This window comes from Sorex fumeus, unplaced genomic scaffold (genome assembly GCF_029834395.1).
Source record: "Sorex fumeus unplaced genomic scaffold, SorFum_2.1 ptg000036l, whole genome shotgun sequence".
NCBI classification, from domain to species: domain Eukaryota; kingdom Metazoa; phylum Chordata; class Mammalia; order Eulipotyphla; family Soricidae; genus Sorex; species Sorex fumeus.
Window position 1 is genome coordinate 15,118,848 of NW_026606093.1, and position 25,490 is coordinate 15,144,337.

At 36.1% G+C, this 25,490-nt stretch overlaps 1 protein-coding gene across 2 annotated transcripts in view; it reads right to left on the reverse strand.

Moving 5' to 3' along the window:
• Positions 1–20,686, reverse strand: part of LOC130027256 (myosin-8) — a 40,661-nt gene extending 19,975 nt beyond the window's left edge. Inside the window, exons 1-20 of one of the 2 annotated variants that reach the window (XM_056117929.1) lie at positions 20,477–20,686; positions 19,460–19,603; positions 19,218–19,374; positions 15,275–15,302; positions 15,060–15,174; positions 14,886–14,978; positions 14,696–14,759; positions 13,577–13,675; positions 13,351–13,454; positions 13,010–13,148; positions 12,141–12,259; positions 11,877–12,026; positions 10,050–10,220; positions 8,469–8,778; positions 8,280–8,344; positions 4,356–4,443; positions 4,154–4,271; positions 3,731–3,854; positions 3,500–3,636; positions 1,008–1,263 (exon numbers count right to left, since the gene is read on the reverse strand). In XM_056117929.1, the coding sequence (XP_055973904.1) occupies positions 1,008–1,263; positions 3,500–3,636; positions 3,731–3,854; positions 4,154–4,271; positions 4,356–4,443; positions 8,280–8,344; positions 8,469–8,778; positions 10,050–10,220; positions 11,877–12,026; positions 12,141–12,259; positions 13,010–13,148; positions 13,351–13,454; positions 13,577–13,675; positions 14,696–14,759; positions 14,886–14,978; positions 15,060–15,174; positions 15,275–15,302; positions 19,218–19,374; positions 19,460–19,603; positions 20,477–20,686 (2,691 nt within the window). Of the gene's footprint in view, positions 1–1,007; positions 1,264–3,499; positions 3,637–3,730; positions 3,855–4,153; positions 4,272–4,355; positions 4,444–8,279; positions 8,345–8,457; positions 8,779–10,049; positions 10,221–11,876; positions 12,027–12,140; positions 12,260–13,009; positions 13,149–13,350; positions 13,455–13,576; positions 13,676–14,695; positions 14,760–14,885; positions 14,979–15,059; positions 15,175–15,274; positions 15,303–19,217; positions 19,375–19,459; positions 19,604–20,476 lie in introns of both variants that reach the window. The other variant, XM_056117930.1, reaches the window with a different exon arrangement.
• Positions 20,687–25,490: the final 4,804 nt, after the last annotated feature.

A 25,490-nucleotide genomic window follows, 5' to 3' on the forward strand; every position in this document is an offset into this window, starting at 1 on the left:
CCATATATATATATATGGGGTGGAGCGATACCACAGCGGTAGGGCGTTTGCCTTGCAAGCGGCCAACATGGCTGACCCAAGTTCGATTCCTCCACCCCCCTTGGAGAGCCCAGCAAGCTACCGAGAGTATCTCGCCAGCATGGCAAAACCTGGCAAGCTCCCCGTGATGTATTCGATATGCCAAACACAGTAACAATTGTCACAGTGGAGACATTACTGGGCCCTCTTGAGCAAATCTATGAACAACGGGAGGACAGTGACAGTGGCAGTGATATATACATATATATATGACTAGAAAGAAAGAGAAAAGCAATAAAGATATCCTTGGAGACAGAGCATCTCCTTGAGTTTATCTCCCCCAGAGAGTTGCCTCTGCTGGAATATTTTACCTCTGTAAATCACACAGACATGCAGTCCTATAACTGACCCCTTCAGATGTTCTATAAGTATGCTAGCAGTTCTGTGTTAAATGGAACATTTTCATCACCAGTCTGTGGTTCCATGTCTCTTTGTCTCTCTTCTGGGGAGGCCTGGGGAGGATGGGAAGTGGCCAGGCCACTAACACTTTGTGAACTCACATTTGACTAATAGTTAGAGCTTGCCTTTGAATTACTTATTTCAGGGGTCAAACTGATAATATAGAGGTTTGGTTGTTCACCTTGCATGTGGACAATCTGGGTTGAATCTCCAACACTTCATATGGTCCCCAATCCTACCAGGAATGATCCCTGAGTTCAGAGTCAGAGTAAGCCCTGACCACCACTGGCTGTGATCCCAAAACAACAGCAACAACAGAAATTGCTTTCTTTATGACTATTAAATTTTTGATTTTTGAAAATTCTTTAAAATTCACCCTTCTATTTGTAATTTAGAGGTACTTGTGGCTTACTTTCTTCACACAAATATGAAAACTAGTAAAATACTATTGAGATTGTTTTAAGCTACTATATATAAAAATTCCAAAACAGTTTCGGTAACTTGTTGAATTCACAATACAGAGTACTCACGGATTGAACTTGAAGTTGCAGGTCATTTTTTTCCTTTAAGAGAGTGACCAGTTTCTCCTCCAGCTCTTTCCTTTTAGCCTCAGCCTTGAGGAGTTCATCTTTGGTTTTCTGGAACTCTTCCTTCATGGTGGCCATTTCTTTCTCAGTCTCTGCACTCTTGAGAAGGGGCTTGATCTTGAAAAATAGCTTCATCCAGGGCCAATGCTTGACATTCATAAAGGCACGGACATTGTACTGGATGCAGAAAAGGGCCTCTCTAAAATGACATTGAGGTATCAGTGATGATTGATTCATTAGAAGTAGTGCTATTATCATTATTTTTATATACAAACTCCATATTTAAAGACCCACATAACTATTATATATAAATATGATTTAATGGATGTTAGATGCAGGATTTAAATTCTGTACATGTAAAGGGCCTTGAAAGATAGTATGAAAGGTGGAACCATTGGCTTGTTGTAGATGCCATGTTTGAATTCCAGCACCACATATGGTTCTCTGATCACTGCCAGGGGTCACTCCTGAACACAGAGTCCAGAACCCCCATCCCTCATTAACAGTGCTGAATGTGGCACACAAACCCCCTAACTAATTTTTTAAATACATGAAGTTCATATCATTTTCTAATCTTTTACTTGATCAGTTTTTCTAAAATTCTTTCAAATGATTCATTCTGAGGTGCTCAATTAGATTGTTGATATTCATGGGTCATTTAGAATATACTGGGCTTCAGTATTTGGCTTATTTGAAAAAATTATGATACTTTCTTCTTTTTAAAAATTCATGTTGCTACACTTTACTTTGGGCTGGAGCGATAGCACAGCAGTAGGGCGTTTGCCTTGCACGCAGCCAACGTGGCCGACCCGAGTTTGATTCCTCCGCCCTTCTCGGAGAGCCTGGCAAGCTACCGAGAGTATTCGATATGCCAGATACAGTAACAACAAAGTCTCCAATGGAGACGTTACTGGACCCGCTCGAGCAAATCGATGATCAATGGGAGGGCCTTTTTACACTTTACTTTAAAGAAAAATGAATATCTGGTTTTTACCAAACTGAGAGAAGTCTAATGAAATCTATGGAAGAGTTCTGTATTTACATCTATAGACAACAAGCAAAAATAGCATCAGTGTTTGTTTTATAGTAGTCTTTCCAGAGGCAACGTGCAGCTAAATCTATGGAACTTGCTTCTACCAGATCCTTCCTTTTGGGGAACTATTATATGTGGGCTATTATTTGTCATAGCAATCCTATTTTGTAAGGGCTATTCTAAGTTTTATATACATTTGTATGGTTTTGTAAGGTATTGTTTGGGATCTGTATAGGCTCAAAACTTCTGATTGTTTTTGGGCCACACCTGACTGTGCTCAGAGCTTTCTCTTGTCACTGTACTTAGGGGTCTGTCCTGGTGGGCACAGGGGACCATATGGAGTTTCAGAGATTGAACTTGGATGGTCTTTAAGCAAGACAAGCATCCTACCTATATACCATATTATAACTCTGGGCCCCTCTTTTATTTTTTTCATTTTTCCCTAAATGAGTGACAATTGTTTCTTCATCTTTTTTTTTTTTTTTGCTCTTTGAGTTATGCCTGGCAATACTCAGGGGATACTCCTGGTTCTGCATTAAGGAATTACCCCTGGCCTGTGCTCGAGGAACCAAGTGGGATGCTGGAAATCAAACCTATCAAACCTGGGTTGGCCACTCGCAAGGCAAACACCCTACCTGCTGTGTTGTCACTCCAGCTCAATTGTTTCTTCACTTTGTGCTGTTCCTATTTGTGAATTTTTTTTACCATCTTGTCTCATATTATGACTCACAAAGTATATTAAAACAGAATATTGTTTTATATGTCTAATTTGTAAGAAATGAAACTCTGAGGAACCCTATTTCATAGCACACACTATTGTTAAGATACATGGAGAAGACTTGAGGGCATGACAAAATTGGCCTAGACAGGCTAAGTGAATAGAAAATATGGATAAGGACTGTGCTGGGTAGATATAGATGGCTAAAATTTCTTTAAAAGAGGGTGGGAAATTAGCATGAATAAATACATTAAAATGAAGTAAAAAGACTTGAAAAAAAAACAAAATTAGGGGTTACAAACGTTTTTTAGCTTGGCTGGAAAAGCTAATGCTACTGGAACTGATAGATTAAATGGGGGATAAAGAGGCTCTTGACAGTCACACCAGGCAACATGGATTGGACAGAGGAAACAACAAAATGATCACAGGAGACTACAAAATGAGATACAGCATTAAGGAAACAGTGCTTACAGTCAATTTTTGTGGCATCTATATGTAAATGGATAAAAGGATAAACTAGAGGAAATATTTGATTGAGTTCCCAGTGCCAGGAGTTAAGTAAAGGTTGATGCTATAGGAATGAGTTCTGAGCTGTATGAAAACCACATTTCAGACACAAAACGAAAGATAATGAATGGGGATGACTAGTCCTTATGAAACCTTAAAATCCTGATAAGTTATTACCTCCTTTGCAACATCTTCTGATATTCTACCCTCATTAAGAATCCCCTACAGACAGCTTGAGTTCTTGTTATAATCTGAGCCAATTTTTCATCTCTCATTTCTTCTAGAAGACCCAGAAGGCCAGCTTTGAAGAAAACCTGGAGAAAAGAATCACAAATCACTCTTATTTTAAGTGAGGCACTTAAATGGCAGAAGGTACTAGGGTCAGGTATAAATAAGTAACAACTGTACCTTGGTATGCCCAAATTTATATTGAGTGTGATCAATCTCAATGGAGCCAAGAAGTTTCTCAGAAGCCTTCTTGCTATCTATAAATTGTCCCTCTGGAATAGCACTTGCATTTAAAACTTTGTATCTGCTCAAAGAATCAGTATGAAAGTGTTATAAGAATTTTAAACCAAAAGAAACAAACAGAAAAATTGTAAGTAAAAAATTCACTGTTCTTTACATCCAGACAGTATAGTTATAGTAATCTTTTGTGGTCTAACATATTCCTTTCGATTTTAAGAAATGCCACCATTCCTGATCTATTACTTGATTCTACTGTGTTATCTGAGTTATTAATTTCATAATATTTACAAAGCAGGATGCATATCATTTAATTAACAGAAAGCGAAAATTAAGATGCAGCAAACTATATCAAGAGAGACTTGCCTTTGTTTAAAATCCCCATATAAGATTCTGCTTGGGAACCCCTTCCTGCAGATGCGGATCCCTTCCAGAACACCGTTACACCTCAGCTGGTGCAGGACAAGTTCATGCTCCATGGCCCCTACAAATAAACCATAGTGTTATTAGTGGCACTGCATTTTCAGAATTATACTTGACTGTGTAATGCTCCTATATTTAATCTTACCAGGAGTTTTTGTTTCATTGGGAATGATACACCGTACAAAATGAGGGTGTGTGCTCCTCAGGTTCGTCATCAGTTTATTTAAGTTTTCCTAGTAAACCAGATAGAAAGAATTTTATGAGAAAGTTCTACTTCATATGGTATTTTGGTAATTATATATGACGAACTAGGGACCTCTTTTCATAATTAGGTACATGGGCTGCACTGATATTATTATGGATAGGGTTTGGCCTTGTACATAGTAGACTGGGGTTCAATTCCTGGCATCACATATTGTCCCCTTACCTCACCAGAAGTTATCCTTGAGCACAGAGCCAGGAGTAAGCACTGAACACCACCAAGTATTGTTCCCAAACAAAAAAAGTATAGCTAGGAACAAGCCTATATGGCTTTACTTGCTCTGTAATTTAGTTATAATTAAAAATAATTTATTAAGATTCTGTGGTTTACAATACTATTAGTAATGGTTTCTCATGCATATAATTCCAAAGTCTCAAGAGTTATGTACTGTCAAGTAACTAGATGGCCAAAATTCTGGGAATAAACACAGTTATCCAAGAAATTTATGTATACCATGCAAGATCTATTTTATAAATAAACCAAAAATTCAGTAAACTTGGTGAATAGGAAGTATGTTTTACCAAGCATTAGAAGATACAAAACTGTCTATGGTCTCACTATGCTACTTAATGAGCTTCTTTAGTTCTTTCTATTAAAAAAAACTCCTTACTATGTAGCTGTTAGGAAAGATGAAGTCATGAAATTTACATACAAGTGGTACAACATGGAAAGTATCATGCTAAGCGAAATGAGTCAGAAAGAGAGGGATAGACATAGAAAGATTGCATTCATCTGGGGGATATAAAGTAACAAAATATGAGATTAATACCCAAAAATAGCTGAGATCAGCACCAGGAGGATTACTCTATAGCTTAGAGGCCAGCCGGGCATTCTAGGGGAAAGGGCAGCTCAGATAGAGAAGGGAGCACCAAATAAAGGGTGTTGGGAGGATCCTCTCAGGAGGGGAGATGCATGTTGAAAGTAGACTATGGACTGAACATGTTTGCCACTCAATGCCTCTTTTGCAGACCACAACACCCAAAAGGAGAGAGAGAACACAAAGGAATGCCCTGCCACAGAGGCAGGGTGGGATGGGGGTGGGTGGGTGGGAGGGATATTATCCATGGTGGTGGAAAATGGGCACTGATGGAGAGATGGGTATTTGATCATTGTATAATCGAAACCTAAGCACAAAAAATTGTAAATCTACAATTGTACCTCATGGTGTTTCACTAATAAAAAGAAAAAAATAACTTTCAAAAAAAAACCTCCTTCATCTCACAAGGTCTCACCTGAAAATAGTTGATATTTTCTATATTATCAATTTCTTGACTCTCAGAATTGATTCACAACAGAAATTCATGGTGATACATATTTCAAAAATTTGGTGGAGAAACAAAAAACAGAAAAAAAAAAAGAAATTCACAGTGGTAACCCAAGTTAAGAATTGACTCAACTTTTAGTATTTTTTCTAAATTTATTATTTTTAGGGCCTATGATGCCTTATTTTGTTTTTTGGTTTTGAAAAATCAGCAATCACAAGACAATATAGCTAGTGTGGTAGATCAGTATCTGGGAGTGATCTCTGCAACAGATGGAGGAATGATGCTTAAATAAAGTAATAGAGGTTAAAGAGTAAGACTCTAGCCTTGCTTATGCCTGATCCAGACTCAAATTCTGGTACCGCATATGGTCCTCTGAGTACCACCAGGACTGATTTCTAAACATAGAGCCTGGAGGAAGCCACCAGGTATGGCCCAGATCCCCCTCCTTGCCACAGAACAGAAAGAAAAAGAAATAAAGTAATTATTTCATACAATGTTTTATCAACCTAGAAAATTCATGTATGAATATTTAAAAATATATTTAAGTGTACCCCTTGAGAAGGAAATGGTTTTGTTTTCCTATCAGTTAAATAGTGGAAACCAAGAAATAAGACATTAAGAAGCAATATAACTTTCAAACGTTGAATGCTTACACAAGTATGAGTTGATGAATAATCCATTATGTGAAAGAATAAAAACTGGTAATGAAAAAATCGAATAACTAAAGGGAAATTAGAAAATTTCCAATTTAGGTTATAGGTCTGTAGCACTGTCCTCCTGTTGTTCATCGATTTGCTCAAGGGGGTCCAGTAACGTCTCCATTGTGAGACTTTGTTGTTACTGTGTTTGGCGTATCGGATACGTCATGGGAATCTTGCCAGGCTTTGCCCTGCGGGTGAGATGCTCTCAGTAGCTTGCTGGAATCTCCAAGAGGGGAGGAGGAATTGAACTCTGATGGGCTGGGTCGGCTGCATGCAAGGCAAATGCTCTACTGCTGTGCTATTGCTCCAGCCCTATTCAATATGCCAAACACAGTAACAACAAGTCTCACAATGGAGACGTTACTGGGCCCACTAGAGCAAATCAATGAACAACGGGAAGACCATGCTAAGGTCATACATGAATGTCAGGTTAATGAGGTAGGTTTTTTTTTTTTTTTTGTGGTGCTGGGGCAAAATGTCCCAGGATCTGTGTTTAATTTTAAAAGGAATTGGACTGATCAACTAACAATTATCCCAAGCATTTATATATACTCACTATTCTTTAAACAGTTCATTTTAAAACTACCTAAAAAACTACATGATAAATAATAAAATTATTCATTTTGTTTTAAGCTCAAGGGTTAGATTATTATTTTGGTTTTGGGGTCACACTAAGCAGTGCTCAGGGCTCATTCCTGGCTCTGCACTCAGTGGTCACTCCTGAAGGACTCAGGGAACCTTATGGAGTACCAGGGATTAAACACAGGTTGGTGGCATGTAAGGAAAATACCCTACCTACTGTATTATCTCTACATCTCCCTCACAAGTTATATTCTAGCATAATTGTGAATCTAAATGCTAAGTTTTAGATGATTTTTAGCTATTACAAAAGGTAAAAACATGTTTTGTGGACTTATGCCCTAAAGAATTTGTGTCGGGTTAATTTTCAAAGAATTCAGGGACATTCTTTTCTTTTCTTTTTGGGTCACATACAGTGATGCTCAGGGGTTACTCCTGGCTAATTAACACAGGAATTACTCCTGACAGTGCTCAGGGAACCATATAGGATGCTGGGAATTGAACCCAGGTTGGCTGCATTCAAGGCAGACCTCTGTGCTGTTGCTCCGGCCCCTCAGGAACATTCTTCAAGGACAGCATTAATTGAATAATAATACTCCTTTTACAGAAACATCTATACACCTTTAAAAAAAACCAGCTTTATATTATGGGATAGTGGGTGGGGGTGGGAGGGATACTGGGATTCATGGTGGTGTGAAATGGGCATTGGTGGAGGGATGGGTATTTGATCGTTGTATAATTGAAACCCAAGCACAAAAATTTGTAAGTCTACAACTGTACCTCATGATGTCTCACTAACAAAAATTAAAAAAAAAAGTTTTAAGGATATTTTACCTTGAATTTTTTCCTTTCTTATTTTTTTGGGGGGGAGGGACTTTTCTGGGTCACAATGATGCTCAGGGGTTACTACTGACTCTGCACTCAGGAATTACTTACTCCTGACAGTGCTCAGGGGACAATTTGGGATGCTAGGGATCGAATCTGGGGTTGGCCACATGCAAGGCAAATGTCCTACGTGCTGTACTATCACTTCAGCCCCCAAGGATATTTTGACATGCCTAAATTGATTAAATAATCATAACAAGAATTAACAAGTAAAACATTCAATCATAAAATATTACTTTGGTTGTACCTGACAAGGGTAAATATTTGAAGTGATCCTTATTAACATTTCAATTTCTCCTAATGCATGTCAAATCAATATTATAATGTGGAGATTCATTGAAATGGAATAGATCTTTCAAGTTAAATTTATACTTTACCCTAAAAAGTGCTGATACAGTCTGAAATGAAGAGCCTTTCTTCTTTGCACCTTTCTTTGCACCATCTGAGTTGAAAAGAAAATCCATAAAGTAAAATACCTCAGACCAGAATGTTATGTGAAAATAAGTATAATTCTGTGGAAATTCTCAGGAAATTTGTACTATTTAGATTAAGGACAGAGGTGGTACCTGCTTCAGCACTAGCGTATGTGGAAAAGAGACTAGCCAAAGTCTTCATTGCAGACTTCTGGTACAGTCCCACAACTGTGTCATTGAGCGGGTCCTTGTTCTTGTCCAGCCAGCCAGCAATGTTGTAGTCCACTGTGCCAGCATAGTGCACCAGGGAGAAGTGGGCCTCAGCCTTGCCTTTGGCAGGCTTGGGCTTCTGGAAGTTGTTGGACTTGCCCAGGTGCTGGTCATACAGCTTGTTCTTGAAAGAGGTGTCTGTGGCCTTGGGGAACATACACTCCTCTTCCAGGATGGAGAAGATGCCCAGTGGCTGAAACCAGAAGAGTAATTATAGGTGACAACTTATCTTATCTCAAGAAATATAGACATCAAGACCATCATTTTATTGATTCACGAAAACATTGATTCAAAAACATTTATAAAGTAAACTTGAATCAGCATTCAAAAAGTTCTTTTGTTATCACTAGAATGATGTTTCTACCATTATCACATTCAATCCCATAGTATCATATTCAGTTAAAAGAATATTTGAGGGGCTGGAGCGATAGTACAGCAGGTCTTCCATTTGCCTTGCACATGGAAGACCCGGGTTCAATTACCAGCATCCCACATGGTTCCCTGAGCACCACCAGAAGTAATTTCTGAGTGCAAAGCCAGGAGTAACACCTGTGCATTGCCAGGTGTGACCCAAAAAAGCTAATATATATATATATATATATATATTTGAATACAAACTCCAGGCATCAACACAATATGTGAGGGGAATTTATTAAAATGCTCTGTATTGTGCCACAGTTTTATTTTTATACAAACTGAATTAATATCTTGGTTTAAGTTTTATTTTACTATGAAAAGGACTCACTGACATAGAATAATGTTTATTTAGATACAATAACTAGACAGTATAGATTGTCCAAATTTTACTGAGATCTTTGGGGCATATAGTTTCTTAAAGACTATTAAGAAGCACAGATAATTTGAATTCTTAACTTCTGAAGAGATTACTTTTTATACAAACCATGAACGTGTTAGATGTGTTAGATTTATTTAGAAAAAGACTTATTTCCATTGATATCTTAGATCACAATGGAGAGATTTAGAACCAGTGAAGTGTATCAATAGAGCTTTCACTGTTGCTTTAAAATTGGACTTGAGGACTGGAGAAATAGCACAGAGTTTAAGGCATTTGTTTTGTACGAAGCTAGCCCAGGTTTGATTGCCAGGACCACAGATGTTCCCCAAGTACCACCAGGAGTCAATCCTGAGAAAACAGCCAGAAATTACCCAAAGTACTACCAGGTATGACCTCAAATAATAATAATAAAAATTATAATAATAGTAATAGTTTTTTTTAGTATTGGACTTGAATCCATGTGACAAAACTGTTTAGAACAAAATGCAACATAATATCCTCTGATGCTTCTTACATAAAGTCTAAAAATAGAAAATTATTCCTAAACAGTGATTTTTAATTTTGTTCTGATATAAATCTAATTAAGAAAGTAGCAATTTCTAGAGTTGTTGTAGACACTTGGGCAAGTTATCCTTATAGTTCAATATTTGTTTAAAAATCAAACCAACCTTCTCAATAAGCTCAATGCAGGCAGCCAAGTCCATGCCAAAGTCAATGAACTCCCACTCGATGCCTTCCTTCTTGTACTCCTCCTGCTCCAGCACGAACATGTGGTGGTTGAAAAACTGTTGCAGTTTCTCATTGGTGAAGTTGATGCAAAGCTGCTCCAGGCTGTTAAACTGCGCAAAGCAAATTTACAACACTGCATTTTTATACTGGTTAAACTCATCACTGAAAATTATTTTATAGAAAAAACATGCAAACCTCATTACTGAAAATTATTTTATTGATAATTCAGGTGAGATTGCAATTATATACAACTTTAAAAACAATTGTTTCTCCTTTAAAAAAAATCTCAGGGGAGGGCCAGGAAGTTAGTTCAATGGGTTGAGCACATGATTTGCATGCAGGAATCCTGGGCTCAATTCCCACACTGTGTGGTCCCAGCAGAACTGGGTGTGATCCTGGAGTACTAAGCAGAGAGTAGTTCTGAGTAGCCGAGAGTACCACTGGATGTAGCTTGGAAAATAAAACAAAAATATCCCGGGGAGAAATGATTTCTGTTATGTGCTTTTCCCAGAAATCCTTGGCATTATGTAAGGAACCAAAATTACTTATATAACAATGGTTCTTGTAGACTAGTTCTTTATACCCTATGATTGCCTGGGCAATGTATGCTGTAAAACTATACTGATGGCCCTATGAATTGTATAGTTCAGGTTTAATTGTGAAAGTAGTTTTTGGTGAGTCTCACTTCTTTTACCACTCCGAGTCCCCTACTCAAGATTTTTTTCCCTAACAGAGAAACATTTCCTACCAGCTGATACATTTAGGAAAGATTATCTTAAGACTTTAGTTTATTTACAAAATAAAATTGATAAGCTAATTTCTTATTTATTTACATAAAACATTTGGTAAATCCCCCAAGTAAGATTTGTGAAAACCAGAACCTGATATAGCAAAAAAAAGACTTGAAAGTTCTTATAAATTGCAGCCTCATCTTATAGACAGTGAAGCTGAAGTCACAGAGGAGAAAATTATATATATCAGATGACCCTGGTAAGATAATGGCTAGGAACAATCTCTCTTTATATATGTATATGCCTATATGTTTAGGTACTTTCTCTTCTTATGAATAGCCTTATGTATAACCAAGAACCATAATCTTGGTTATGAACCACTTAAATGGTTAAGCTTAAGACTAAGCACTATCTTGATTTTGTCATATATGCTATAAGATTTTTAGCAAGTATTTTGATTTCTGAACCTCTCCCTTGCCACATGTAATTAGAATTAGTATTCACGAGTTGTTTTGGAGATAAAATGGGATAGAATTTTGAAGTACGTAGCATAAAACTGTAGCACTGTCCTCCCATTGTTCAACGATTTGCTCGAGTAACGTCTTCATTGTGAGACTTGTTGTTACTGTGTTTGGCATGTCGAATACATCACAGGTAGCTTGCCAGGCTTTGCCGTGAGGGCAAGATACTCTTGGTAGCTTGCCAGGCTCCCCTAGAGGGGTGGAGGAATCGAACTGGGGTAGGCTGTGTCGGTCACGTGCAAGTCAAACGCCCTACCTGCTGTGCTATCGCTCCAGCCCAAGTACTTAGCATAGGGCCGGAAATATATTAATTTATTAATAGATGTTGCTATTTTGTGATTCAATTCTATTATCTCTTAGATATATTTAGGTAGTTCTTATTCTCAGTGCATTGCTGCTGGAGAAAACAAAATCGACACTACAGAAATTAATAATAACTATACTCAGCACATAAAGCCCAAAGTGCCTACCTCTTACTTCTTATAATCTGAATATGAATATAATATGAACTCACATCAAAGATCTCAAAACCTGCAATGTCCAGGACCCCGATGAAGTACTGCCTGGGCTGCTTGGTGTCCAGCTGCTGGTTGATGCGGGTGACCATCCACAGGAACATCTTCTCATAAACAGCTTTGGCCAGAGCACCTACTGCATTGTACACCTTTATGGACAGGGTAAGGTTTGATGGTATTAGTAAGGACATTATTGAAATAGGTGTATATCTGATGTCATGAAAACACTGAATATGTTGGACTCACTGAGTTCATGCACTTACTTGTTGCACAGTCTGACCTTTGGTGACATACTCATTGCCAACTTTGACCCTAGGATAGCAAAGGGCTTTGAGCAGGTCAGCAGAATTTAAGTTCTGGAGATAGGCAGCCTTGTCAGCAACTGCAGAGACACAATTTAAGAAACACTGTTAAGGATTGGAAGGATAACTAGATAACTAGATAAAAAGATAACTAGAAAGGGCTCAGAGCTTGTATCTGTAAAGCACAAGGTCCAGGTTCAATCAATTCTGTGCTCTGAACACTGAGTACTGCTGGGGCAGCACAATGGGAGAAGTCCCAGCCCTAAAACAAAACAAATTTAAAAAAAGCAAAAACAAAACCAAAAAAAGGATTTTCATCTAATGGTGAATGTCCTCTCTATCCTAGTAGTTCCCTTACTTTCAACTTGTTTTCAGTTATGCTGGATTTTAGCAATTTACTTATAGCATTTAAGAAATTTGTAAAAATAAATGTTTACGGAAATAGTTCGTGTAAGCCAAGAGTCTTAGATTCTACTCTTCAGACACTGCAAGCGTAGTTGAACGATAGGATAAAGATACCTTCATGTTCTTTTATTTACCTACCATTGCCAAAACAAAGCAGAGGTACTGTTTCATAATCATTCTCTAATCATCTAGTGCTGAACTTTGCTTTTAGGTATATCCTAGTAAGTGACTATTAGAGTTCCTTTTAACCTATTTGGGTTGGGTAGAAATAATAAACATGAATCTGAGAAAAAGGGGATGAGGAAAGTATATAGTGTGCCTTCAGAAGTTAAACTACAAAGAAGGTGTAAGTTTTGGTACAGATATTTGGACCTTTGTCTTGTCTTATTTTCTAGTTTATACCCATATATAGCTTTATCTGGTACCTTCGGTGCCATCTGGCTCTGCCTGCTCCTCACGCTGCTTCTGCTTGAATTTCATGTTTCCATAGTGCATCACAGCCCCTGTGAGCTTATAGATGGACACTTTTTCTTCTGGAGAAAATCCCAGGATGTCGATGGCACTCTTGGGGGCGGGGGGAATGATGGTGGTACATAAGTTAGGGCTTATGAACTTGTGAATATATTAAAGAGAACATAAAAACCTAAAGTAATCACACCTATAGTATACTGTTATTTTCATTGCCATACAAAGTTGATTCTTTAAAAGAAGCATATGTGTATGTGAGAGGGAGAGGAGGAGGAAGGCGGGGAAGAGAAAGACTTACATCAGTAGCCATTAACTCTTCTTGGTCATCAATACTGGGGACTGTAATTTCCCCTTGACTGACAAAGGCATAGTCGTAAGGGTTGGTGGTGATCAGGAGCATCTCTGAAAACACAGAAATCAGAATGTGTGTTTTAAATGATCAGATGTTAGTAATATTTTTACTATAATAAGAATATTATTATTTTAAAGTTCATCTGTGTCCATGAATTTAACTTTTCTCTTACCAATCAGATCTGGTTTCTTATTGGAAGTGATCTGATAAAAAATATGGTAGCTTCTTTCTGCCTTTAATTGGAAAGTAACTCTAGATTTTTCTAGAAGATCTGGGAAAAAAGAAAAATAAATATTGAATTGGAAAAAAACAATGCTGCTGGAATATAAGTGCTAAAATTGGGATATTAAATTTTTCGCCATTGAGATTTCAAGTAGGGCAACTCTTGATGTTACATATAACAATTCCAAATACATAAACTAATTTACCAAGATCATAACCATCTAAGAATATTTGCTTCATGGCTTGGAGGCCAGCAACACATGCTAGGGGAAAAGGCAGCTCAGATAGAGAAGGGAGCACCAAATAAAAGGTGTTGGGAGGATCCTCCCAGGATGGGAGAAGCATGCTGAAAGTAGACTATAGACCAAACATGATTGCCACTCAGTGCCTCTTTTGCAAACCACAACACCCAAAAGGAGAGAGAGAAACAAAGGGAAATGCCCTGCCACAGAGGCAAGGTGGGATGGGGGGATGGGGGGTGGGAGGGATACTGGGATCCGTGGTGGTGGGAAATGGGCACTGGTGGAGGGATGGGTATTTGATCATTGATTGTATAACTGAAACCCAAGCACAAAATTTTTAAGTCTATAGCTGTACCTCATGGTGTCTCACTAATAAAAATTAAAAAAAAATTCTTCAAACACACACAAAAAAAAGAAAAAAAGAATATAAAGAGGCATACATACTTTAGTAAAAATAGGCCTTTTATATGAGGGATCCATGATCACTGTATTCTAATTGATCTTTAATATCCCTTTTCTCAGGTTGTAGTGAAAACCTTAGAAAACCTACCAAATCTCAGATCAAGATGAAATCATGTAAATATATTATAAACCTACAGGTGATTTATATGAACACAAAAAGAGTTCTAGTATTTTCATGGGATGTCACAGTTACCTCTGAAGCATGAATTCCAAAATGTGCTACAAAGCCATCTGTCTCTGTGGATTATTGCGAATTGGCATTTGCTCAAAATCTAATCTAATGCATACGAAATGCCACAAATATGTTCCCTATAATTGAAATCACTTGTTTATCTGTTTTAAATTTTAATTATCCCATTACGTACATGTTTCAATATCCGCAGAAGCCAGCTTTCCTGTAGTACCGAAGTGGATTCTGATGAATTTACCCTTGAAAACATATGTTATTATTATTAAAATGTTATAAAACACACAGAAAGACAATGTATTCATTTGGTAATTCAGATATGGCCATTCTGGCACTTAAATACAAAAGGTCGTGCCCAAACAACTTACAAAGCGAGAGGAGTTGTCATTTCTCACAGTCTTGGCATTACCAAAAGCCTCCAGGAGAGGGTTGGCACTGATGATTTGATCTTCCAGAGTCCCCTGCAAAGCAAGACCAGCCTTCACATCTGGAGTTCCCAGAAAACCCACATAGTCTATTCTGTCTTGGGCTATAAGACCCACCTGCATTTTGCCAGAAGTAGCCTCCTCCTTCTTCTTCTCCCCAGTAACTGCAATTGTTGCAAAGTACTGGATGACACGCTTGGTGTTCACAGTCTTCCCTGCACCAGATTCTCCACTGAGCAGAGAAAGCAGAAAAATAATCAGAACGACAGTTCACTGTTAGCAGCTAAGATGACAATCTCCACAAACAAGAGAAGAAGAAAAAAAATTCATACGTGATCAAGATGGACTGGTTCTCGCGATCTGTGGAAGAAAAATCATGACAATAAGTTTTTAAAAGTGCAAGTGCAATCAGTAGGAACATAATTGAATCTAGTCAGATAAAACAGTCTTTTAAAAAATATTTTGAATGTTTCACCTCTGATTTTCATTTTGTGTTCATTCCCCAAATAGTGTTCATCTTTTGTAGTAAAATTTGTGAAACTAAGAGGCAAAGAATCATCTTTTAAAATATTTTGAATTTGGTTATCAGTAGATAAATGGAAATATTTATTATTTTTTAAATAAATAATACTTTGTGGTAGGTAGTATCACCCTTCAGCTCTTTACAAATAAGAATTAATTTTTAATCATCATAATGTGTGGGGTAGTGATTAGTACTTTTCCCCTGTGAAACATGAAATGTTGAGCAGGAGAACTTGTCAGAGTTGAAACAGGAATTGCCTGAACAAAAATTCAATCTCAAGCAGAATGTACTATTTTGTATGTATTGATTTTCATTATTTAATTTATTTGTTATTAATTTTAAAACATTTGTTATGAGAGATTTCAAATATAAAAATGAACAGTAATACAAAGATTTACCATGTACCAATTATACAGTTTTAATTGATATCACTTGACTCATTTGATATAATTTATACCCAATACCAATTGTACTGGATTCTTTTAAATAAAAAATTCCAGGCATCATATAATTTCTCTCTTGTTTAATTTTTATTTCTTTGAAATATTTTTTGGACTTTGGGCTACATCCAGCTCTGTCCAGGACTTTCTTTTGATTCTGTGCTCAGGAATCATGTACATATACGTGACAGAGATGAAAGGTAGGCTTTATGCAAGGGAACTTACCCCTTATACTACCTCTCTGGACCTTTAAGTTTCTCTACCTCTGTTTTTATTTATGTATTGTTTATATCTATATTCTTATTGTAAATTTACAGTAACCTTACCAATCATCAGAGTTTTGAGATGCGTGTCACAAAGGTTTGCCGCCACCCTTCAGCCCAGACCTGCTTTACCTTCCTCAATTCACAGTTCTATTGGCCATGTCTCAGAATTTGTTCCCACTGGGGATTGTCTAATCTCTGGCTTTGTTTCTTTAAACTCTGCATATGAGTGAGTGAGATAGCTGAGCATTTGTATTTTTAATTCTGACTCACTTCACTTATAATGACTTCCTTCAATTGCATATATATCATAAACAAATTCAAAATTTAATTTTTTTCTCATAGACGAATAATATATTATATCACATTTTCTTTATCCATTCATCTGTCGTTGGATACTTTGGTTGTTTCCAGTCTTGGCTATGATTATAAAGCTGTGATTAGAGTAAGTGTGCTTATATTATCTTGAATCACTATTTTTTTGTTCTTGGAGTAGATGCCCAAGAAGAGAGGTAATATGAAAATTCTGTTTATAGGTTTTTTGAGAAGTTTCCAAGCTAGTTTTCAAAAAGACAAACCCTAAGAACAGTCCAAATACCAGTCAATAAAAAAATTTTTTCCACACATCCCTGACAATTGTTTCTGGACTTTTTGAAAAAAAAAATTTTCAGTAGTGTGTGGTGATATTTCATTGAATTTCTTTAATAATCAGTGGTGTTGAATACCTTTTCTTATGCTTTTTGGCCATTTTATGTTTTTTTTTAGAAGAATTCTGTTCATTTCCTATTTTTTGTTGGGTTTGTTTTTGCTGCTGAGTTTTGTAGTACTTATAGATTGTACACAATATCCTTTGTCTATTGTATGACATGTGAATATTTTCTGTCAGCCTATAGTTTCCTTTAAATTATTTTTTTAACAGCAAAGAAACTGTAGTTTCATCTGTAATACCTAAGAATCTAGGACTTTAAATTCATAAGAAATCTCAGAAATTGTTTAGACCTGTCTTTAGTTATATGAATTATTAGAGTGAAAGATATTAGGGTATTTGACTCCAATTAATTAAATTTTCTGTTACCTTGCTTTCTCCAAACTACTAATACCACTAATTAGACTGATTATTTGACAAAAAGGTAATTATTTTATCAAAAATAAATATAAAAAATCCTGAAATTATAAATGCATTAATGTTTCTATTTTAATTTTCCTATATACTTAATATATTTACACAAAAAGTAACTTCTTTTATTATTAGATGCTTAATTTTTGCAGCTTTCTGATTTCTAATCAATCTTTAATTGTTCATTGATTGTAGATTTTAGTATATTCTCAAATTTAAAAATTTTCTGAGGAACAAATTAAAATCCATATTCTATTCAAATGTATACATTTGAGAACTTCAAAGCTTAATCTGTGGAAGTGAAACAGATTTCTTAAAATGTTTTCATATTTTTTCAATAGAAAAGTTATAAAAGATTTTGTATATTGTGAGAATGAGAGAAGTATGTTATAGTCTCCTGTCAAAGTAAACTTAACCAGATCTAATGCAATGGTTTGGAAATACTTCATATGAAAATCTTGTCTGGTAGCTGTAGTATTCTTGAAATTAAAATAGGCCAAAAGCTTGCTAAATGGGGATTTGGTCATGAGGTGGTGTTCAAGGTAGTGTAAATGCAGCTGCCAAGTATTGAACTTCTGAAATGAGTCAACAGTTGGATAATTTCTATAATGTTTTTGTCTTCTATTGACAAGCAAAGAACATTCTAGTGATATGAAAGCCTTGTAGGACTACTGGCCAATTTGTAATGGAAGAGTTCTATTTTATTCCCATCTCTTCTTGAAAAGACAATTTGAGTCAAGTGCCACAAAAAGTCATTAAAAAACAGAAAGGAAAATAAAACCCTGAAGATCCCCCAAATCCCATGGAACAATAGAAAACTTGGGGAATTTATATTTCCAAAGGCAATGCATTTGCTGTGTGAATATAAACAGTTTTAATGCTATATTTGGGCTGATAATGCATACTATTATGACATCTTATTATCTCATTCCTACCTTGGACAAACTGGCAGGCTACCGAATGTAGCCTGCCCACATGGCAGAGTCTGGCAAACTCTCCGTGGTGTACCCAATATGCCAAATACCAGTAACAATGATGGGTCTCATTCTCCTAACTTTGAAAGAACCTTGAAAATGGCACATTTTAAAAAAATCTCAGGGCTAGGATGAAGGAGACGTTACTGGGGCCTGCTCGAGGCAATTGACGATTAACAGGATGATTTGTGATTTGTGTGAATGCATACTAAAATTGTTTGTTAAGGCAAAAGCTTCTTCCTCTCTGAAGCTCACCTTTTTCCTTAGATGTGTTTCTATTTCCTCATTTATTTAAAAAAAAATCCCTACTTTACTAGTTTATCCTCTGAAATTCCTTTTTGAACCCTGAGATAAAACACAAAACTTGTGTGCAGTTTAAGATTAATTTCCTTTTTATGTGAAGAACATAACCACACTGCAGCTTAAAAAATATGACTCCCTGAAAATGTGGGTGATAGGGACCAGCCCCCACACTGCATAGATCAAATGGGTCCCAGACAGACTTTGACATCTTTAGTCAGGCTGGCAAGACTTTTAAACCTGAACTGTACAAGAACTCATGAAGACTTTTGTGAGTCTTGACGTCCCTGAACTCACATCTTCAGCAGCATCTTGGAAGGTCAGGAAAGAGGGCTGTAGCACTGAGCTCTTAGCATCTCTCTATGGCTATTTTCTTATGACTATTTTCTCTTGCTCTGAAACTCCTTTTTAAGGATTCACTGGAAACAGTTTCAACTAGGCATCCTGATGCTAACTGCATTAGTTTGGGTGGTAAATGTCTTCAATTAGCCTCACTTTATTCAATCATAAAATGAAGATGATTGCTGGCAAAAACACATGATATCACAACTCTGTAAGTTTTTTTGAAAGAAATGTATTATAATCAAGGTCCCCAAGTCTGTCTGTTCATTGAAGACTTTATTACCACATTTCTGTAAATGATAATTCTCTTACTCACCAGTCAGCATGAACTGATAAGCGTTGTCAGAGATGGAGAAGATGTGGGGTGGGGCCTCCTGGCGCTTTTTGCCTCTGTAGGCAGCCACCACCTCAGGGTTATACACCGGCAGCCACTTGTAGGGGTTGACGGTGACACAGAAGAGGCCCGAGTAGGTCTGAGAAAATCAGAAAACAAAACATGTGGATCTTATGTTAATTGGGAGAGCAAAATGAAGTAAAGATATGTGGCAATGCACTTACATAGATCATCCAGGCTGCATAACGCTCTTTGAGGTTGTACAGCACTCCAGGCTCATGCAAGTGAGTCATCATGGCCATGTCCTCAATCTTGTCATATTTCGGAGGGTTCATGGGGAACACTTGGTCTTCCCTGACAGTTAGGGTCTGGCAAATGAAATAAGAGATCAGATTCTATTAATGGTTGGAAGTAGGATTTGTTTGTAAGTACTTTCAATCACATTGTTCAATATCCTTTTAAATAAAGATGTGACAAAATGTTATTTTTAGATTCTAATGCAAAGAATACCTGCTTTCTGTCATGAATTACTTTTATAAAGGTTTTTTTTTCTTCTCACATTTCCCTCCCAGGATTAATTTTCAGTTTATATTTTTTACATTTAATTATAAAATTTTTGTATTTTCCTTGATTCAATTACAAGAAACTTCAATTTGGAAGGAGGAATGGAGATTATAATGCATTATTTTAAAAGTAAATGATAATAATTCCTTAGGAAAATCTAGTTTTTATTTTATTTTGGAGGAATTTATACTAGGAAGTAGAGAACTGAAGAGAAATGCTAGTCAGTTAAAGTTCTTTGGTGGTTGCAGCTGGGATTCCTTTTGCCTTCCAAATTTAATGTCCATAAATGGACTGGAAGGGTGTTTGCAGTCACACAAGCAAGTAAGGTTTCAAATCAAGATGTTTGGGGTTTTTTGGCCAGAGTAGTGAGTATGAGAATAGCTCCCTGGTGCCCTTGGGCTGCCCCTGGTTCTGTGTTTCGATGACCAGCAGTGCAAGGGATCTAAAGGGAGTTGATCACAAGTTAAGCAAATTTCTTAACCCATCTTCTATTTTTCAGAAAGAAAGAAAAAAAAGGAAGGGAGGAAGGAAGGAAGGAAGAGAGGGAGGGAGGGAGGGAGGAAGGAAGGAAGGAAGGAAGGAAGGAAGGAAGGAAGGAAGGAAGGAAGGAAGGAAGGAAGGAGAAGGAAGAAAGGAAAGAAAGAGAAAAAGTACTTTTTTTTTATGCTTCTACTTACAGCTCCACCTTCTGTCTTTACAGTTACTTTCCCTCCTTCCCTGCTCTGTAATGTGCTTTTCACGTATGATTCCTTGGGTTCTGCCACAAACACTGACGTTTTTGCATCAAAGGGCTTGTTTTGGGCCTCAATTCGCTCCTTCTCCGATTTTCGAAGGTAGGGAGCAGCTTCACCAAAAACAGCCATCTCAGCGTCCGAACTCGAACTCATGGCTGCGAGTTTTTAAGTGAGGACTCTGTCTTGGAAAAAGATGGGGAAAAGGAGAAACAGAAATCAGAGATTCCATATGTGAGCTAGGATTTAAAGTTAAAGAAAATTTTCACATACATCATTTGTACTCAAGCTGTTGTATATGGTGTTCTAGTATGACCAAAAAGGATTAGTTTGGAATTAAATTACCATTCGAGGCTTCATTTTAGGACTTCACAAATTTCTTTTCCAGAAGGAAAATCTTAATCCCCAAGACTGGGGTTCCTGGAACTGAATGGCAGACAAATCTTGGCATGTTTTGATTTTTAAATTATAACACTATTGTTAAAACTTTTGATTTATTGTTTTAATAGTCCATGAAATTCTTAATTCCTGCTTTCCCCCTTCTGTTTAATCTTTAATTTTGCTATATTTTATGACAAACATTTAGTTATAAAGAAAAATTTGTCTTCTACAAATATTTTCAAAACTGTCAAAACCATCTTTGTTAAATATTTTATAAGCTAAATTAATATTTGTGACATTATCTACTTAATGTTGATATTTGGTGTTATTCCTCTGAGCATGTTGTCATGATAAATTCTTAGTGTTCAAGATATTTTGTTTTTCTTGCTAACAAGACACGTATCAGAGTTTTAATTCTATAATCCCTTCTTGACACTCTCCATTTGAGAGAGAGAGTTCAACTGACAAACAATTCTAACTATTAGAGAATAAAGTTTCATAGTAAGATGTTCCTTCTTCTTCCATAAATTCTACAGAATTTATATTTTCATCTGGAAAATGAAGAGACAAAATCTATGCCTTCACTATGTGCATTAAGTCATTGTCCTCTCATTTACCAATATGCTTTTCTACATTGATTTATTAATTTGTTGATCAGATCTTTTGCTCACATTAAGGTAATTATTTAGAGGAAGGATCATGAGTTCTCCTAAATTATATATAATATTTAGCACTGTGAAGTACAGTTCCCTGAACTCTGGCAGGAGTGACTCTTAAGCATAGAGCCAGAAGAGCCTAAGCACCGCTGTGTGTGGCCCACCCTCTCCAAATAAAAAATAAAAACAATAATCATTAAAAGATAACTTAAACATGATTTTGTTTACAGAATATCTCTATAATTCAATAAAGAACCATGAATCTACAAAAACAAAATTCTGTTATAAGAATTTCTCTATAATGTTTAGAAAGTATAAAACGAATGTGTTCATTGCTTGGAGGTTGGCAATGAATGTCTATTCCTTCTGGATAGTTCTAAGTGCAGAGTTGTTGAGAAAACTTGAGTTTTCTTCAACTGAGAGCAGTTGTCAAAACTCATTCTGCCCTAAAAACTTCCTTCAGAGACTCAAATGTTTCTGAGAGCAAGGCAATAGATACTTTAATAAGCAATTTCCAGAAATTCTAAGCATGCATTGGGAGCACTATTTGCAAAACAGGAAAAAATAAAACCATGGAAATGATGTACAGTTATGAGCTGTTCCCTCAACTTCACCAGATGAAATCCCGTCTTTCATCACTAAGTGAATAAAATTGAGACTTACCTCAGGACCCAGATTAAAATGCAGATTTCGAGGAGTCTGACACTGTAAAACAATGTTTGTTATTAATGAGGTTCTGAAATCAGTACATTGCTTAAAGAATTAAAATTTTCCTGTTACTTAGTTTGACTCTAGGAAAATTAAAGTCTAAATTGAGAAATCTCATGCTCAGAGATGGTCCACAGGGTCAGCTCTTTCTATCCCAGAGGTTCTTTAAGTCCCAAGGCTCACATCACTTACCTCAAGTTCTTGGTGGAGATAATGCAAGGGAGATCTGTCTTGCTTATATAGGAACTAAATGTGCTGATGCTGCAGCTATCTCCTCTTTGTTAGGGCAAGACATTTGGCAACATGAACTCTCAGCATAATTCCTACTGACATTTGGCATGTTTGGATATAATTAGAAGTATTCATATCATTTTGAGTATGTGAACCAATCTCCTATAAATAATTCAGCGAGGACCAATCTGCCGACAGAGAATGCTTTCTAGTATGCTGGGAAGGTAATTTTTGACAGTGTTTCATGGGTCCTCAGAGCAAGTTCCTAAGAGCTATATTTGATTTGGCAAACTTTCTTATGCATGCTTTTGGTAGCCCAAAGATCAGATACTAGGCAACAAACTGCTGTCAGGGCCCTAACCACAATTCTTTATTTGCTACCATAGGAACCCTCTCTTTAATTGCCTTGAATTACTGCCAAAGCTCACCATTAGATACTGGTCTCAGGAGGACAGCTATCATGTGAGGAGATTATAGAGTCTCCACCACTGAGCAGAGCCCACCCACTTAACATAGAAAAAAATGTATTATAAAATAACATTAATTCATTGTTGCAAAGATAAAAATGTCTTTTCTCAATAAATGGAGTCAAAATAACATAAAGCCATGAGGATATGATATATTGTATATCTCATATGTCTCATAAACTGATTTTAATCATGACTGCTTTTGCAACTTTAGTCCTTCAATATTAATTATCATTATTTTAGAAATTAAAATTTTTAGATCATGAATAGTGGGGTAAAACATAGGTGGTAAAAAAGTCACCCATGTAGGTGACATTTGTATGAAGTTTCTTGCTGCTTAGTTAAATAAATTTTAAACTTTGCAAGGAAGTGCACTTCATTGGTTCTATAGTTCTATGAGATTTTATGTGTATACATTACTTTTATACACATATTAATTTAATAAACATTGCCATATGCAGAATAATTCCACTTTTATAAATCTTGATAAATATATCAGTCATGTAACCTTTCATATTATAAATTTATGAAAAGTGAAAGCATTATACATGAGGCAAAACTGATCTTTTGATGAATACTAATAATACAGGTCTCTATATTTTCTCTAGAGAGAACCACAGATGACACTTTTGTTTGTAATTTCTGGATATTTTTTAATTTTATATTTAGAAAATGCAAATTACCAAAACTGGTCTAAGAAAATTGGCCCATAGAAAAATATACTATAGTATAGATAGAATCATAGATTAGTTTTTGTGTTAGTATATAAGGAATGAAGAAAAGGGTTTGAGAGATAGAACAGCGAGTAAGGTGTTTGCCTTGCATGATTCTGACCTGGGTTTGACCCCTAACACCACTTATGGTTTCATGAGCTCATCAGAAGTAATCTCTGGATACAGAGCTATGCCTATGCCTTGAGAACTAGCATGTATGATTCTCCAAAAAATAATATTGGAGATTTTCACTTCTATACAAAAGTAGAGAAAGTGGTATAATTAATCCACTGATTAATAATTATTAGTTCATACTCAATGATATTATATCTGTACCACTACCTATTCCCTCACTCTATACTACTATTATATTGTTATAAGAACATTTTCCAAATAGAATTCTGTATTTCTGGATTGTAATCATTGTCTTTTTAATACAAGTTTTAAAGTTTTCTGAACTTTGTTATCTCAATCTTCTATAATTATTAGAATTTATTTACTCAGCTATATATAAACTCTTTCTTTATGATTTTGCTTTTCTGTGTGTCTTGTAAAATGTAAACTTCTCTAACTCAAAGACTAAAAGTCACAGATGCATCCTTATATATTTTAATGTAATATTTTTAAAAAAAGATTGTAATTTAACTTTATTTATGTTTGTGACTAATATTTCTATTCCTTATTTTAACCATATTTCTGTGTCATTAGTGCACATATTCTAATATAAAATACAGAAGACTTTCTCTAATTATTTATTTACTTAAACATTGTGTTGTTACCAATCAGAAAAGAAAATGAAATCAAAGGGAATCAAATTAGAAAAGAAGAAGTCAAATTAACTCTATTGCAGACAACATGATCTTACACATAGATGACCACAAAAAAACTTATGGAAACAATAAACCAATACATAAAAGTAACTGGATACAAACTAAATGTACAAAATTGGTCAAATTCTTTACAAAAAATAAATCAGAGGAGAAGGAAATCAAATAAGCTATCCCATTCAAAACAGTGTCCAAAAACACAAAGAACCTAGGAATTAGCAAAGGAAGTAGGAGATCTTTACCATAAAAAATTCAAAAAAAAGGCCCTCCCGTTGATCGTCGATTTGCTCGAGCGGGCCCAGTAACGTCTCCATTGGAGACTTTGTTGTTACTGTGTCTGGCATATCGAATACTCTCGGTAGCTTGCCGGGCTCTCCAAGAGGGGCGGAGGAATCGAACTCGGGTCGGCCATGTTGGCCGCGTGTAAGGCGAACGCGCTACCCGCTGTGCTATCGCTCCAAAATGCTTAGAAATAGAAGACCTTAGGAAATGAAAAAATGTTATATGCTCTTGGATGGGAAGAACCAATATTGTCAAAATGACCATGCTACCTAACCTGCTATATAGGGTCAATGCAATTCCTAACCAAATTCAGACAACTTTTTACAAAGACTTAGAATAATCTATAACAAATTTTATATGGAACCATAAAAGATACTGAATAGCTAAAAGCATACTGAAAACTAAGAAGCTGGGGGGTATCTCATTACATAACTTGAAACTATATTATAAAGCCTTAGTGATCAAAACAGCATTGTATTTGAATAAAGACAGACTCTCTAACTAATGGATCAGAATAGGATATCCAAGGAAAAATTCCTTTGTCAGCTAATATTTGACAAAGGTGTTGAGAGTGTGAACTGGAATAAAGAAACCTCTTAAACAAATGGTGCTGGAAAAACTGAATAACCATGTATAAAAATTTAAAATTGGATTTATTTTTCAGACCTTATACAAAAGTCAGTTTAAAGAGAATC